The sequence below is a fragment of the Stigmatopora nigra genome, chromosome 11 (assembly GCF_051989575.1).
Source record: "Stigmatopora nigra isolate UIUO_SnigA chromosome 11, RoL_Snig_1.1, whole genome shotgun sequence".
Taxonomy (NCBI): Eukaryota; Metazoa; Chordata; class Actinopteri; order Syngnathiformes; family Syngnathidae; genus Stigmatopora; species Stigmatopora nigra.
The window spans coordinates 13,264,123-13,282,367 of NC_135518.1; the positions used below are offsets into that span (position 1 = coordinate 13,264,123).

At 38.3% G+C, this 18,245-nt stretch overlaps 1 protein-coding gene across 4 annotated transcripts; it reads left to right on the forward strand.

The window, feature by feature from the left end:
- Positions 1 to 35: 35 nt before the first annotated feature.
- On the forward strand, positions 36 to 18,044 carry gjc4b (gap junction protein gamma 4b). Of its 4 annotated transcripts, XM_077728844.1 has the most exons (6): positions 36 to 252; positions 2,324 to 2,443; positions 3,546 to 3,725; positions 12,139 to 12,229; positions 15,625 to 16,807; positions 16,880 to 18,044. In XM_077728844.1, exons 5-6 carry the CDS (start codon positions 15,658 to 15,660, stop codon positions 16,891 to 16,893), a joined length of 1,164 nt encoding a protein of 387 aa, XP_077584970.1. In that variant the 5' UTR covers positions 36 to 252; positions 2,324 to 2,443; positions 3,546 to 3,725; positions 12,139 to 12,229; positions 15,625 to 15,657; the 3' UTR covers positions 16,894 to 18,044. The 4 variants fall into 4 exon arrangements, with proteins under 4 accessions (XP_077584970.1, XP_077584969.1, XP_077584971.1 ...); XM_077728843.1 differs by lacking the exon at positions 12,139 to 12,229; XM_077728845.1 differs by lacking the exons at positions 2,324 to 2,443; positions 12,139 to 12,229.
- The last annotated feature ends 201 nt before the right edge of the window (positions 18,045 to 18,245 follow it).

The following is an 18,245-nucleotide window of genomic DNA, read 5'->3' on the forward strand; positions in this document are numbered from 1 at the left end:
TCTAAGTGTAGAGTGCTGTCTACATGACATTTGTCAAACTGTAACAAACACGTGTTTATTATTTCTTTTCAATTCAAGATAGACATAATATATGTTCTTTTCACATCGGTTAATTATTCGTAAATATTTACAATTGGTTCCTAGACCAGGTAAACTGTTGGTTGACTTTTAACAATAGTTATACATTGAACTTGATCCGGTTGTTATCGTCATCAAAGCAACATTGTTAAGCCCTTGTATGCTTAACCCTCGGTAGGTGCTTATTATTTACGTATTTATTCATTTTATAAGTATTTTTTAAAATCCTCATAAGGCTATATGAGTGGTAAAATGAATGTCGTTTAAAATCATATCATTCGATGCTAAATTTAACGCAATCCAATTTAGACATCTTTTCTCAGCGATATATATATATATATAATATCAAAATACTGTTGAACGTTGAAAAACATAAATACTAAACATTTGAAGAACACTATGCAGTAGTATTTTGGTTGAATGTTTTTACTGTTGCAATCCCTCTCCAACCGCTAGGAGGCAGTAGTGGGCAACATCTGCAGTATAACACACACAAAAAAAACAGCAGTCGTTTGGTCTCCCCGTTCGTCACCCTAAAGCAAAAAACAATGAATAAAGCAGTTAACAGTCCTTCTATTCTTCTCCTCTTTCCCTACTTGTGACACTTTTTCACATCTTCCTCCATTCCTCTCATACCCCTTGAATTCATCCTTTCATCACATCCCCATTTTTCCCATCCTTCCTTTATTTCCCCTTCTTTTCTTCCTTTCATCCACTTTTCCATCATTCCGACCATAACATCCTTTTTCACTGTTGCTGTTTTTGGTTCATTTCACCATTCCTCCATCTTCCAGTCCTTTGACCTTTGACCCACCTTTTACCAACATAGTCTCATTTTACTGTGACTAAGCCCAACCTCGAAAAAAAAACAAAATGAGCCATCCTGTGAATGTCAGCGGAATTTATTAGCTCTCGCTCATTTCATTACAGGAGTTGCGACGCCTTCAATTGTCTTCCGTCTCCTCTGTCTTCTTGCCTTCCAGGCCTCCTTTGTTTCAAAAATTGGGGCCACCTTGCCAACACGCTTACTCCCTCTGTCTATGAAGCCAAGTTACAGTGTTTTTCTTTGTTTTTGTCCACGGGATGGCAAGAGATTAAGTTTGTGGACACAGGATAGAAGAGGCCAAGCTGTACTATATTGTGTGTGCTCAGTTGCGTGAGAGAACAGTAGCTCCTGTTTGGCTAGGAGAAGATCGCAATCTTTGTAACAATGCCTACACCCTCCTGAAACTCCCACTGGACATGTGGATTGTCTTCCAGGTTTTTTTTGGTCAAATGTAAGATCCTTTACTTAAAGAAGTTTTATATACCACTTGTCGCCATGAGGGATGATGGTGACCAATTCATTTTTTTGGACTATAAGTCGCACCTGAGTATTAGTCACTACGGCCAAAGAATGACCTATAAAGTGAAAAAAAAATTATATAGAGGTCAGACTAATTGTATTTTTGGAAGGGCTTTTAAAAAATGTTTTTAAAAATGTGTCTGTAACCAAGAAGGAACATACTTTACAGTAACAATAGTAAAAAAAATGGAGAACAGCATGCTTAGTAGGCATAACATAAGTTTTTCACATAACTAACCTAAAAAAACAACAAGAAAAAAACATAAAAGGACAAAGATAAAAATAAAAAAACAAAAGTCTTGCAAGACCAACCAAACAATGAAAAAAAGTGCGACTTATAGTCCGCACAATCCAGTAAATACACAAAAAACATGCAATTTTTCACAAAACCAGTTTTTTTGGGTCAAAAATTTCATCATCAAAAGACAAATGCTAACAAACCGGTCATTTCCATTCAAATCTATTGGATAGAAAAAAAAACTTACAATAAAAGTTTCAAAACAAACCAGTTCTCCCAGATGAATTGCAAATATTTTTGGAGTTAGCATTTGAATCAAAGCTTTTCATTGTAGTCTCCATTGTTATGAATGAAGGCTTTTTTTTGACTTATATAGTACTTGGTAGGCAACTAGTCTGGGCGTTTCCCACTTTTTGGTCAAAAGTCTTTTGGAATCGCCTCCAGCTAACTCCCAGTGTGATTCTTCCCCAGCATAAGATTGCGTCACGCTACAGTCTCATTTTTCCAGTCCTCCATTCAATTGGTCGTCAGCTTCCATTACAGCCGCTTTGATTTGTCCTCCCCAAAAAAACCTGAGCCACTACACTTATGTTCTCAAAGTATAAGTCTCAATCGCGGTCAACCACGCTTATGCTGACTCTGTTATTTTCCTGCCTTCCCAGTCTAAAGCTCCCAGAAAATAACCACGCGCAAACCAAAGCCATGGAAATGCACACTGGCCTGTTTAAATGTCCAAAACAGAAGACGACTTGTTAAGGATAAAAGTGGAGAAAAAAAATAAGGTATCAGTGTGACTTTAACAAATGTGTTTAAGACTGTGGATGTTGTTGACATTCCTTTCCAATACAGAAGGCTTCTGTGAGCCTTCAGATACAAAGATGAAATCATAAAGTATTTATAGGTTGGAGTCAAAAAATAATGTATGTGATATTCCCATAAAAATGTGTCCAATTGATTTGTAATGTCGTTGACTTTCTTGCTCGGGAGCTAAACTTTTGGCTATTTTACACACTTTATTGTCACTAAATTAAAGACGATTATGTTCACGACAGTTTTAGTGCGCAAACAAACGATGGCCCAAAAATGAAGATTATATGGCGCTAAAAGAAACAAGAGATATCCATCAAGCGGCTAAAGATATTCCTCTGATTTAGTCATTTTATGATACACGGTGGACAATTTCTGCTGATGTTTTAAGAAAATTGGCCTTTCAATCACTTTTGATGAATAGACACCAGTCAAAGCAATTTATATATAAATTACATTAAACTTTATTCATCCCGTATTCGGGGAAGTACTGTTGAAAACAGTAAATATTTAGATATTAAACTCTCATCAATATAATTTTGAGAGCTGATTTCAACAGTACTTGGATATTAAACAGTACTTGGATATGAAACCGTGCTTAGATATTAAACAGTACTCAGATATTAAACAGTACTTGGATATTAAACAGTACTTAGATATGAAACAGTACTTAGATATGAAACAGTACTTAGATATTAAATAGTACTTAGATGTTAAACAGTACTTAGATATTAAACAGTACTTAGATATTAAACAGTACTTAGATATTAAACAGCACTTAGATATTAAACAGTACTTACATATTAAACAGTGCTTGGATATTAAACAGTACTTATATATTAAACAGTACTTCGATATTAAACAGTACTTCGATATTAAACAGTACTTAGATGTTAAACAGTACTTGGATATTAAACTGTACTTAGATATTAAACAGTACTTAGATATTAAACTCTCTCTCTTAGATATAAAACGTCCGGTCACGCATTGCAAGCCACTGCAACCATTCTTAAACGTTACATACAACAGTTAGTGACATGGAAATTGATTTTCATTTCTTTTGCATTCTTCCACTAGGATGGCACAGCCAATGAAAAGCGTGCTGAAGGAATTCCAAGGAGAGGAAATAGAAGAAACCTTGTCCACAGCCTGCTCAGACTGGTATTTAATGCTGAATCATCTGGGCCAGAGTGAACAAATAACATCACTAATCAACGCCGTGGCATACGTCTGACAAGAACGAATTCTATTCACAAAGTAAGTAGCAAACACTCTTATCTGGCAGTACTTCAAATGTGACTTATACACTACGTCAAACTCCATAATCCTGATGGAAAGAATAATTAAGTGTGTAAAGGTCAAGAAAATTAGATTTAAGCAAATGGAAGTCCAAATAATTCTACATAGGGTGAAGTGGGTGCAGATTTTGTTCCAATGGATCCAGAAGGGACAGTTCAACCCAGGGGTGGGCAAACTATGGCCCGCGGGCCACATGTGGCCCGTTAGGCTTTTTAATCCGGCCCGCAGACGTTGTCTAAATAATAATATATATTTTTTTTACCCAATATGGCGCCATCATGCCGAAATGGATAAAACCAGATTGGTTTTACATAAATTATATTAGATTTTTTTTGTACAAAAGTTGTTGTACGATATACACTATTTGAAATGACAAAATACGGGGAAAAACCTATAAGTTGCTCAGCTTTTGAAGTTCACATGCGTGACTCTTTGTGAACCACTAAAATAAGAACAAACACATTATTCTGATACAGCATCTTGAAACCAGATAGAAGACAGATTGTTTTTTTTCCCCCACAACTGAAAACAATTTCCTGCTTAAAGTCGTTTGTGGCTAAAAATTCCACAATCGAGTATTGTGCAACTTAACTCTAGAATAACCCAGCATTTTCACTCAATTCTCTCTCCATGTCGTCCACTTCTGTTTGACCTTTGACCCCTTCCCTAATTTTCCTCTCTACATGCATAGTTGGCATTTTTTTCATGAAGTTGCAAAGACGGGACGTCACGAAAATGAGAAGTCAAGCCGGTAACCACGGTGATGAACCCAGATTTTTTTTTTGTTTCCATATAAGCATTGCCTAAGTCTCTAAAAAACTCCATTGATAAAAAACGCTGACTGGTCGCAACGCCTGCGGTCAATGCTTGAGTGATGACCGTCAAAACTGCGGTCAACCGCCGATAATACAATTTTGCGGCGGCGACGTTAACCGCCTTGAGTCTTCAACGTGTCAGGAAAACAAACAACACTATCAGTTAAAAAAACAAAAACAAAAAACTGTTGAAAAACTGAATTTTGTGTTTTATTGCGACAGAAGTTCTGAATTGCTGACTAATTGCTAAAAAAATTGACTATAGTAAGATCTTTTTCATCAAAAACAACTTTTAAACAAAAAAATGCAGTATACCGTTTAAACCAGGATGTTTTGGTGAACTCTAGTTTTAGTTTTTTTTTAACTAAAAGGAGATTCAACTGTCTTAAGGTCTGAATTGCTGACAAATTGCTTAACAATTGAATAGAGTAAGACCCTTTTCAACAAAAACAACTTTTTAACATAAAATGCAGTATACCGTTTAAACCAGGATGTTTTTGTGAACTCTAGTTTTAGTTTGTTTTTAACTAAAAACAGATTCAACAGGCCTCAACTTTAACATATCAAAGGCAAGACTGTCAGTAAAAAATGCAAATGTTTTGGAAAAAAAGGCCATGAAAAGCGCTTTCTCCAATCAAACCTTTTTTTTAAACTTCTGAAGTAGATTTTATTGTTTTTATTCTCCTTTTTTTGTGGTCGCTAACTACTTCTCCGTCATTTTGAAACATGCTCGCTTTGTTTTATAGGCCGACATAAATCAGTCCAATTTTCTTTCCTATTTATTTTTTGCATAAACACTGATTAATTTAGGGCAGCCTTCAGCCTATAGTAGCACATTAGTGCCTATTTGAGTTAAAACAGGCCCTCTAAAATAGCAAAAAAATACAATATAATGGCATTAATGCACCATGTTGTGTACAACTACTTGGTACATAATATGTACATCTTGTTTTTTTACTGGTTTTCCAACTGGTTATTTAACCAAGCTTTGAAGGCTTAATTTTCTCTCCAGCAATAACTTTTTTTGGGCGTGTGTCGACATGCCAGCTCAAAGTTTTTCTCTGCAGTTGCTTACCAAACGGCCGTTGCTCCACTTGGATGCGCTCGGTTTGCTGGAATGTGAGAAAAAAAAACAATATTCAGCAGCTGCTTGAGGAATCAACAAACGGCTGAAAATGTTTTTGCTTTTATTCATCTAAATTCTATCAAAAATAACAACAAGCACATTTAAAAAATCCTTAAAATCTCCCTTCCAATAGAATTGAATTCATTTCATAGTATTTAGCACCAAAAAAATTGAAGTCATGAGCAGAGAAGTAGTGTCTAACTCCATTACCAATGTTGAGTAAGAGTAACATAAACAACAGAAATTTCATTCTCGTCATAAACGTGCCAGTTTTTCAATTTTTCCCTTCCCTAAACCAATGATTTTGTTTTTCTTTTTATAGTTTTTAGCACTCTCTCAAAAAATGAAGTCATGAGCAGACAAGTAGTGTCTTAACTCAATTACCAATGTTGAGTAAGACTAACATAAAGGACCGGAATTCCATTCTCGTCATAAACGTGCCTGTTTTTTCTATTTTTCCCCCTCCCTACACTAAGGATCTTGTTTTTTTTCCCCTTCCCTACTCAGATTGTCAAAACACTGCATTCAAATCCCAAATTTGTGAAAACCGAGTCATGTCCTATTTTCTTGGCCTGAAAACAATGACTCACCAGCCCAAATCCCACTCGTCTGCTAGGAAAGTGAGTATCATTTTTAACCAATATGCGTCAAAATCTCCCCGTTAGAATGTCGGGACACCCCAAACCCGTCTTATTTTATGACCTCACCACTAAAACATGACTGGGCGAGGCCAAGCGGGGTAAACAGATGTTGCGTATAAGACAGACAAGGCTTCCTCTGTGCAGTGTCATGCTAATCCAAGACATTTTTTTCCGACTTTGGATATTATTTTCCAATCCAATGGCTTTACAACGCATCTTTCAATACAATTTATATCACCCGCAGTGCAAATTTGGCCCCATTTGTCAGAGTTGTGCTGAATCAATAAATCTTTTTGGGGTTTTTCTCAGGCTGGCTGCCAACCTGCACCTTTTATTTACATTTGACACTCTTGTATTGAGGCAGTTTGTTTGCCAAGAAAGGCAAATAATCCTTTTTAAGAAGTAAAAAGACAGGCTAGTTTACAAGAGGTGGAGTAGTGTAGAATAAAGTCCAGTAGAGATAATGTACTTGTTTGTAATGTTAGTCATTTCTTTTTTTACAGTGGGTGAATGATATATGCATGTTTTTGTCGTGTTATCTGGTTACACTTATTTTTTAACAATAGTCAATGTGTGTTAGCATTATGCTGATAAGGATTCAGTTTTTTTTTATAGATCTAAAACAATGTTTATTTTAGCTTTTTTTAAAATATATTTTTAGATTTTACAAAAGGATTCTTGAACTAAAAACATAGAAAAATGGATTAAAAATGACAATTATTGATTTAAAAGGGAGGAAATCATGAAATTTAATATACATCTATCTCTTCATTTGAATTTGATCCTAAAACAGAAAGTTGACACTCATCATTTACTTTCTCGGGCCGCACAAAATGATTTGGCGGGCCAGATTTGGCCCCCGGGCCGCCACTTAGACACCTGTGGTTTAGATTGCTTTATGGTGAGTTTTTACTTAAACTTCATTGGTTTTGACATTTAAAAAAATGAATATTTCGGTTAAAAATTGACTTTATGCGCAATTGCTGCCAATTTCCAAGTGAATTTATTCGTTAAATTCCCCATAACTGTGGAGCGCTCTAAATATTGAAATGTTTTAATATCCACTTGCATTTTAATCCACTTTAATAAGAAAAGGATGTGAATGTTGACTTGTTTTTTAAGAGCTCCAAGAGTGAAAACAAGCCGTTGTTCTGCAGTGTTGAGAAACCTCCCTCCGCACCAGATGTGGACAGCTGGAAGGATTGAGTAACAACCATTTTGCGTTTATGCGTACACGTTAAAGCCAGCATGGGGACTACATCAACATTTCCCCCGCCTCCAAATCTTCTCACTTGAACTTGGTTGGCTTCTCTGCAAACAGAAGGCAAGAAAAGGCCCTGATAAAATGCCAAGTGTCGCAAGATGCAAAGATAGGGAGGCCCCGAGGGCCCCTCGGAGGCTTGCCTGTCTTCAATAAACACACTTCCTGTGCCTTAAAGTGGCTCCTCTCCCACTTTTGAACAATTCAATGTGAGGGCTAGCTTCCTTTGAAGGTGCAGTTAAAGAGTTATAAAGTCACTTGGCCTTTTTTTTTTTTTACAAAATAAAGGTGCTGTAGATAGAATTTTTAGGATATTTTTAAGGATCAAGTTGTCTTTTCACTAGGGAATAAATCCATTCAATCTATGAAAAATGCTCTATTTCACTGGTGTCAAAGTTGAGGCCCGGGGGCCAAATTTGGCCCGCCCCATCATTTTGTGTGGCCCAGGAAAGTAAATTAAGAGTGCCGACTTTCTGTTTTAGGGTCAAACTAAAATAAAGAGCATAGATGTATATTAAATTTCCTGATTTTTTTTCTTCTTTTAAATCAATAATTGTCATTTTTAATCCATTTTTGTGTGTTTTTAGTTCAAAAATCATTTTGTAAAATCTAAAAAATATATTTTAAAAAAGCTAAAATGTCCAAACTGTCTTAATTTTGGCCTCTAATGTCATCCCAGTTCAGTAATTTCCCTCAAATGCAAATTTAAATATTCCTCAGATAACATCTTTTATTTTGAAAAGCACTGTCAACTTGAAAATATCTCAATTTCGACATTATATTAAATTAAAACTGAAAATGCACCAAACTCATTTATCATAAAACCTAGTTAAATACACCCCTACACTTGAGTATATATATATATTTTTTTTTTACCAAGTCCATCCATTTTTTCTAGCAAGTAAATCCCCCGGTCCTGCCCGCCATATCCGCAGCATCACCATCTGTTATGGGCCGGGGGTAGGGGCGTCCGTCCGTCTGTTTCCATGGCAACGCTTCACCCCTCCTCCCAAGAAACACAAAAGGGGGGGGGTAAGCTTTATTTTTTTGCGGGTCCCACGTGCAGTCACGCTTCCAGCTGTAACCCGAGCGCCCTACCGAGGGGTGCCGTAAACCACACAGATTACATACAGAACATTCCATTTCCACCAAGACAAGCTCACAATCTAGAGAGGGAATTAAAAGAAGAAAAAAATGCGGGGTCACAGTGAGATTAGTGGGTAGAAAACCCCCCACTGAGAAGAAATGCCACTCCTTCCCTTCCCCCATTTTACATACAACAAGGTGACCGTGCAGATTGAGGATGGCGTCCCATCCCCCGACACGCCCCCACGCACCAAAAAGTGGGGTGCGAAAAAGTAAGTCGGCAGGAAAGGGGGCCATAAAGAACATAAACTTGTTAGCTCACTCAAAACAGATGCAGAGGAAACTTTATTTTTGGACTGGCATACCTGTAAACTTTAAATTAAGGTTTTTCTACATGAAAAACGTGACTAATTGCCCAAAAACTTTATACATTTAAATTAAAAGTGTGTGTGTGTAGTTCATTATTTTTAAAATGACATTTTAAATACTTTAATAATGAGATTGCAACATGCTATGTTTAGTGAGATTGTGAAATGAGGTTTATTGGATTTCATAAGTATCCACCAAATTTGCCATTTTACGACTAAGAAACAATTTGGGAAGGGAAAAAAAACATACTGTTGCAATTATTGAGTCTGGAAACTGTTTTTATGGCTTGTTGGAGGTTTTGTTAGAGAAGAAAGTGGCAGAATGTGGAATTTTTGGACATTTGTCACTTTGCTAGATGAAGATGTTAAATGTAGTATGTACTTTTTGACATATTGTCTATATTTACTTCTGTTTTAAGGGTATTTTTTAACTAAAAAAATCCACTCGCTCCACAAATGTTTTTCTTTCCAGGTTTTCCTGTATTTCTTTTTTTTTTTTACTGCAAACTATCCGTGACCGGACGTTTGGTCGCCGGTCTTTTGGTCGCCGGTCAAATGTACTTAGATATTAAACAGTACTTAGATATTAAACTCTCTCTCTTAGATATTAAACTAATTTTGAGAGCTGGCTTCAACAGTAAACTCTATCTATCTGAGTACTGTGAGATTTGCAATTAAAAGTACTTCATAGCCACGCCCTTTTTTAACTTTTGTAACTCGCTATTGGACAGAATCCCACACATATAAACAAAGTTCACCTTAAAATAAAAGAATTTGAGACGTGCCCCCCGAGAAAATGACGACAACAACAGAATTCTTACCTGACATTTTGAAACCTGGCCATAAATTTAACTTCCTTATTGGGCCAATAATAAGATAAGATTGTTTATCTACTTTGATTCACTTTCATTTGCTCGGCCAAAGTCAAATTGGACAGTTGGAAGCAAATCTGGAAGAATTTTTCTATTCAGACACGTGCTGAGGCATCTTGACCGCTCAACTTTAAGTTAATATAAGATAAATAAAAAAACATGGCAACCCTAGTAGTAAGAAAAAGGTATCCAAGGTCTTCAAGTAAAAACATGGCAATGACTCCAAAGAATGTTACAAAGTTTACTTACCGAGTTCGCTATGTGGAACAAATGTTGGCGTTTTGGGGGAATAACTGACCCACATTCATAAAGTTGTGTGCTCAACCCAAAGTGTCTTTCAGCACTTTAACAAGAGGGTGCTTGAGGACAGCTCAGAAGAAGCTCTTTGACCTTTAGGAAATACTCTATGGAATAGGTGTCAAAGTGGCGGCTCGGGGGCCAAATCTGGCCCGTTGCATCATTTTGTGTGGCCCGGGAAAGTAAATCATGAGTGCTGACTTTCTATTTTAGGATCAAATTAAAATGAAGAGTATAGATGTATATTATATTTCATGATTTTCCCCCTTTTAAATCAATAGTCATTTTTAAATCATTTTTTCAGTGTTTTTAGTTAAAAAATCATTTTGTAAAATCTAAAAAAGATATTTAAAAAAAGCTAAAATAAACATTGTTTTAGATCTATAAAAAACTGAATATTCAGGGCTTTTAATCCAGTTCTAAAAATTAAATTGCTAATTGACCATATTTTGAGCTACAGTACTATTACGCATGCTCACATGCTATATATCCCACAAGCCCACTTATGACTTGAAGATGCCATCCACTTATATATATTCTTTGCTTCTTTTAACACAAAACATAAATCTGTGACAAGTGCTTTCAAGTAAAACGCCGCCAGGCCGAAAGCTTCGTCCAGCATCCGTATGATGCCGACTCTTTTCTTCTGGAATCTGGATTGCATCCGAGGAATAAAAGCTTGCCCTGAGGTTGACAATAGAGGCACGCTACTCTAGAACCGGGGGGGGAGGGTCTTACATTCCTGCACTACCCCCCGCTACTCACCCAACCATTAAACAATATTTTTTACCTCTTTAGATGCTTTGAGCTAGCCCAACTTATCAAAATATGTCATATTTATGGCAAAAAAATGATAACTCAATTGATGGCGCGGCTTATATGCGCATAAATTCGACTTGACATGCACGAAACGCCATATCGCAAGACAATATGGCCAATATGGTCATTTTTTTTTACAAAATAGAGACAAGATTATCAAATAAAAGGCTTAACAAAATGTATTTTAAATGAAATTTAAGAAAAAATAAAACATCTTGCATAAAACATGAAAAATATCACTAAAAATATCAGATGGCGCCACCATCTTACCTAGAGATGACAAACCAGACCTGGTTGTACTGATCACATGACTTCCTTATTGAATTTGTTTATGTATTAATACAGTATCTCAAAAATAGCATATTTTATGGTTTTTCTTAAGATTTTTTCCTTCAAAGTAACATATTTGTACTCCATGAAATATGGAGGTGAAAATTGGTAGTCAGGGGGAGGCTTATATGTGAGAAATTGTAAAAATTAACCATTTTAAGGGTACTGCAAATACGGTAAATATAAGAAAATATCAAGTTTTGACAATGATGGAAATGAGTCACTTTGAAGGACTCACTGACTCCAAGCAAACGACTCTTTAACCTCGTTTTGTCATCTTCCGAATCTCTGGGGAAAGTGCCGAGTCATCCCCTGGGGAAGAAGCGCAGTGTTTAAAGGGATGCTCACTTTTTGATGGAGTGCCGTTTAAAGCTGTACGTTAGGCTATTGTGCCGAGTTGGAAGGGTGGGTGGTGGTGGGGGGGATTTTTTATATTCCTCAGAGTGCTGAGCTCAGGCCTCCGTCGAAATTTGTGATTCACGGATGACCTGAGCAACGTGAGGTCGTAATGTTGCTCGTCAATCTCGGCGCAAAAGTGCCGCCAACTTTCTCTTTTGCCTTACAAATGAATTTGCGATTTTACGCCTGATTCAGATGACATTACAGGAGAGGAATGTAGAAAATAGGTATTTTGCCCTAATGCTAATTAGACAGTAATTCAAGGTCTTTCAGAAAAGGACCTTGGAGAGCTCTAAAACTAAAATTTGCATTAAATGATCATGATATGGTGAAGTAATATGATTTTTCCTGTCATAGAAACTTGCTTACATTTGGGTGGGTTATCCCCAGAATGGCTGCCTTAATCAGCTGAGCAAATTGGGAACGATAGAAGGAAATGAAGTAACCGGTAAGTAAACTATTCTGTTGTTTTCTTGACTCTTGGATAATGTATTGAGTTGTTTAAGGGGGGCTCAACTGCAGTAAAGTATACTGGATTAAAAGCCCTGAATATTCATTTGTTTATAGATCTAAAACTGTTTATTTTAGCTTTTTTATATATTTTTAGATTTTACTAAATTACATTTGAACTAAAACACAGAAAAAATGCAATTATTGATTTAAAAGGCTGAAAATACATCTATACTTTTTATTTGAATTTTATCCTAAAACAAAGTCAGTACTCATCATTTACTTTCCCGGGCCACACAAAATGATGCGGCGGGCCAGATTTGGCCCCCGGGCCGCCACTTTGACACCTCTTATATACACACTCATCAAAAGAGCCACATGTGGCTCCCGAGCCATAAGTCCCCTACCCCTTAAATTCACATGATTCAAAAAACTAAAGTTTTAAAGTAAAAAAAAACAACTAATGAAGATTTCTAAGGATGCACACACATGTACACAAAGTTAACTATATACATAGACAGCCTTTTTGTTCTCCAGTAGCTAATATGGGGGAAATATATAGAAAAAGGAGGTTAGTGTTGCATCAGGGGCAGCAGAAGGGGGGTGCAGAATGGAGGAGAAAAGGGGGAGCAGTGGAGTACCCACCCTGCAGCCTCCCCCCTCCTTCCCTCTCCGTCTCTCTCTCTCTCCATCCACTAACTCACTCTTTGTCTGAAACCCGGCGTGTCCACCAGTAGAGAGCATAAACGCACACACAAAACGACACGACGCCGCACAAGGATACAGCACCCCCACATCGAGAAGAGAAGACAACGCATGGGTTGAGCGGGGAATCCTCTGTACGTTTATTTGTTTTTTTTCTTTCCTGGGGACATTTTTTATCAACAGGAAAAAGTCAACCCGGCGAAAACGACCGCATCGGAATCACGAGGTAATTCTTTCGCTACCAGGCAAACAAATGCATCTTCGTATCGATTGTAGGGGGGCTTTATGGTAAACTTTTCGGCCAGGTAATAATTTATTATGATCAAAAAGTGTATTTTAAAGGATATATGTTGTCTCTACGAGCATCAAATTGGTCGTTTTTATGACGCAAAGCTTCTTGGGCGAGAAGATTTGCCAACTCACCCAAGAAAATGTTTTTTTCAAGCTTTATTTGTCCTTTCCCCCTTATGTTTAACCTCAGTTGATCGCTTATCGTTTTAATAAGAACATATTTCGATGTTTACTCGATTAATTTAAAGTTCTAGTATACGTTATGAGTTTGTGCCGTAAATTGTGATGGAAAGGCGCGAATTATCCTTTGTCTCAACGTACAGATTCCAATGATGTCGTTATTGTATATTACTCACTTTACCGATATAAATCTAATTATGTTCATTTCTGCGGGATGAGAAACACGTGGAGCATCCAAATGGACCACGAGGAACATTCTGGAGAAGGAGAAACACATTTACCACCTCATTATATGCTAAATAACATACAGGGTGACCCCCAAAAAGCAGGCCCCAAAATCAGTTCGACATCTGTATTATTATCATTGTGGTTAAAACCATGCAAACAACTGAAAATGGCGTATTTTCCAACATTGGTTAGGCTTGATCTTTCTTTCCCTCAGTATACAGGCCCCCACTTTGCCTGAAAATGTGGTGGAATTCTTGACCAACATCCCAGATGTGCAAGCCACATCAACATTTTTTTTCTTTTTTTCCTGTTTGGATCTTAGGTGGCTTAGTCTAGGATATAAATAAGGACTTAGTCATCTTTGTTGAAGTCATAGGTTGAAATCTTTGCTAAGCAACATTATTTGATTTTCCTAAAACTTTCTTGTTTGGGAATTTGATACCATTGAAGATCAAAAAACCTTTAAAAACAGAAACTACTACCGTGAGAACCTACACGTGCAACTCAAAATGCTCTTATCTCAAATCCCCTTTCCACATTGGAGTGTAGTTCCGTTTTTTTTAAAGATTTTAACCTTTTAGTTGTATTCCTATCTAGATGATTGTGCAAGTGGAGACTTGTGCTATTCCTTGTAAAGCCTGGATTCATGCAGAAACATTTTTTTTCTCACATGGTTAATGTCAAATTGTCATACTCATACCTGGGGAGCGGTCCAACGCAAACAGCTGTTCTTAAAGTGGGCGATAATACATCACAAACTGACGCCATTGAGTCGCTTTTCTCCGTTTATGGTCATGCATTTGACTTTCTCAATTGTGTTTTGATTGGAATAGATCAAACTACGGCCCGCGGGCCACCTACGGCCCTAGGCTTTTTAATCCGGCCCATCGACATTATCCAAAAAGTTGTCCTCAAGATGGCGCTGTCATGCGGAAGCCAGTGGCAGTAGCTCTGTCCACTCTTATGTTTTTTGTGTTTTGCAGACCCTTTATCTTTTTTTTACATGACATTTGAATATTTCCTAATACATTTCTTTTTACTTTGTACTTTATAATTTTACTTTAATGATGAGTGATGAGTATGTTAATACTTAAGTCCTTTTTTTTCTGTTTATGTTTCATGTGTACTGTTAACAGATGCACTTTTTTATATGTTATCATATCTTGTGCTGACCCGGCCCATTTGTCCAATTTTCCAAGTCAATGTGGCCCCCGGGTTGTTGTTTTTAGAATTATTTAGTGTTCTTTTTTGGCTAGGTGATGAAGCATTCTGGCTTTGTACATGCTTGATATTCTAAACTTGTTCACTTGGCATTTTTGTTATCAGATTAAAAACGGATTATTTAAGGAATGTGCATGAAGGTTCGACCAGTTTTTGCTGAGTCTACTTTAAGCGAATGAGAGCAGTGTTGCTCTAGCATTCCATTATTTAACGTGTCTTATATTTATTGGTTGATGACCTTTTGAGAGAGTTGTGGACAAATCCTTAAGTATTGCGAAAACTTTAATAGAGAAGCATGACTTAATAATACTTGTGTACTTGGACAGATCAAGACCAGAATGTCTTGTATCCTCTCTTTCTTGGCGCCAATGCTCCCATTTTTTTACAGTACAGACTAATTACCCCATGGAAGTTATGATCTCGGTCACGGTTAGTGTGAAACCACAAGATCTTTCTGTCATTTTTCATGCACCAGTTGCTTACTTTGATAAGATGTCGGCCTCTGGCAGAATTCCGTGCCCGTTGAGTAATTAAAACGGTGCCCGGTGTAAAATTACAATTGGAACACGTGCGAGAAATGTTGAGAACGTTGAAATTGCACAGTGGCTGTCAATATAAAATGCTTTGCTAACCGCAAATTGCTGTTATGAAGCCAACTTGAATTCCTTGTGGCAGCTATTTAGGCAGCAAAAACTTAACTTGATTGGGTCTACAACATCGCCCTCTGGTGGCATTAACCGGAATTCCTTTTTTTTTTCTTCCCTCTAGATCTGAGAAGCTGATACTTGCCGGAGAGTCAAGATGAGTTGGAGTTTCCTGACGCGTCTCCTGGACGAGATCTCCAACCACTCCACGTTCGTGGGCAAGATCTGGCTCACGTTACTAATCGTTTTTCGCATTGTGTTGACGGCGGTGGGCGGCGAATCCATCTACTACGACGAACAGAGCAAATTTGTGTGCAACACGCAGCAGCCCGGTTGCGAGAACGTCTGCTACGATGCCTTCGCTCCACTCTCGCACATCCGCTTCTGGGTCTTCCAGGTGATTATGATCACCACACCCACCATCATGTACCTGGGCTTCGCCATGCACAAAATCGCCCGCATGGAGGACGTCGACTACCGTCCTCGTCCCCGCAAGCGCATGCCAATCGTCAGCCGCGGCGCCAACCGTGACTACGAGGAAGCCGAAGACAACGGCGAAGAGGATCCCATGATCCTGGAAGAAATCGAGCCCGAAAAGGAGAAGGAGGTGGAGGAGAAGCCTAGCAAGAAGCACGACGGGCGCCGCCGCATCAAACGAGACGGCTTAATGAAAGTCTACGTCTTCCAACTGCTCTCCCGTGCCATCTTCGAGGTCTCCTTCCTCTTTGGCCAGTACATACTCTACGGCCTGGAAGTCTCGCGCTCCTACGTTTGCACCCGCTCGCCTTGCCCGCACATGGTGGACTGCTTCGTATCCCGCCCCACTGAGAAAACCATCTTCTTGCTCATTATGTACGCCGTCAGCGCACTATGCCTGCTCTTCACCATCCTGGAAATCATTCACCTGGGCATCAGCGGCGTCCGAGATTGCTTCTGCGCACCACGCCCGCGACCCCCGCCGACCCCCCGGCACTCGGCCCTGGCCAGTCAGAGGTCTTCCATCTCCAGGCAGCCTTCGGCACCCCCGGGCTACCACACAGCCCTGAAGAAAGACCCTTCAGGGAAACTAGCTTTCCGGGACAACCTGGCCGACTCGGGACGCGAGTCCTTTGGCGACGAGGCGTCTTCGCGGGAGCTGGAGAGGCTTCGCCGGCATCTGAAACTGGCTCAGCAGCATCTGGACTTGGCGTACCAGAATGAGGAGCTCAGCCCGTCGCGTAGTAGCAGCCCAGAGTCCAACGGGACGGCGGCCGAGCAGAATAGGCTCAATTTCGCCCAGGAGAAGCAAACTGGCACCACTGACAAAGGTGCGTCTTCTCCCAACCGCCATTTTTCCTACTATCCTTTCCATTAACTTTCTTGTTCTCCTTTTGGCGCAGGTATGCGGCCGTAGGCCGGGCGTATCGTTTCCAGGCCGACGCGGATCAGCGATTGGTCGTGAAGGAAATCAACCAATTAGAAAGTTTCTTTTTGTCAGTCTGCTTTGATTGTACGAACGAGACGAGGCGACTTCTTACGGCGTACCAAGTCGGAAAACTCAGTGTTAATGGTGGTTCAAGGTCCAAAAAAAAAGGAGGAGAACAGTGGTCTGTCTCAACCTGACGTTACTTGAGACAAATGAAGATCCAAAGTGCGTTGTTGTTGTTGTTATGTTTTTTTTTTTTTGATGAACTTGGTACGTCTCCCTCAGGGCAGCTACTTTTCTTTCCTCCAATTTTCATATATTCCTATATATCTTTTTTTTTGTTATATGAGAACTAGATTTAGTCAAGTTAAGAGAGGTGGAACTGTTGAAAGTTCAGTCTAATGCAACTCAGTTTGAGAACTGGAATTTCACTTTTTTTGGTGGAAAAGTGGAACAAAACCAGGAAGGGTGCAAAGTTTGAGGCATCTCGTGTTAAAAAAAAAGGGTACTGGACGAATGATTGCATCATACAAAGGCTCTCGTCTGTTTTTTATACTGTTTTTGTTGTTTTTTTCTTGTTTTTTTGACAATGTTGCACCAGCTATGCTAACGTAACACTCTGGAGGTGCCTCTGTCCAAAGACAAACAACCTGGGTAATGCTTGAAAAACTCGGAACTCTTAATATTGTCATTTATTTTATCGATAGTCTTGTCAAAAAAAAGACGCATTTTTTATATGTATATATAAATCACTGCTGTCTTAGCTCACCACTTTCTGGGTTGAACCTGTGGGATGAAGCAGATTTTGACGTTTTTGGTACAATAGACTAGTTTTTGTTTTTTGGGCCTATGTAAAAGAAATCGGTACTTGCAGCACATATTTGTTTTCAAAAAAAAAAAGAAGGGATATTGTTAATGTTGCTGAAAGAATGGCCGTTAACCTCGCAATCATATCAATGTGAATTCAAAGCCTTTTTCATTTTGTATGTGAAGTATTCCCATTCAGTGCCATTTTGTGCCGACTCAAATTCAGTCATCTCAATGTATTTTTTGAACAATGCTTTTTGTAAGATTTTGTACCTTTTTGTAATGATAGTTTTGGGGGTTGGTTTTATAAAATAAAATATTTTCAAAAAGTTTGCCTTTTTTCCATTTGTTTTAGTGGTTTGAGTAAATTTGATAATTTTCAGGTTGCCTATAATTGCCTTTTTCGTACAATTGCGGATTTAATACTTAATTTATATTAACTTGTGTTAATTTATTAATTAGAGCAACTTCACTACTAATATTCCAAAGTGCAAATATGACCAGAATATTTTATAACAAACACCTGGACAAAA

Excerpts from the sequence above, each read along its gene's own strand:
- gjc4b (XM_077728844.1), top strand. The coding sequence starts at position 15,658 with ATGAGTTGGAGTTTCCTGACGCGTCTCCTGGACGAGATCTCCAACCAC.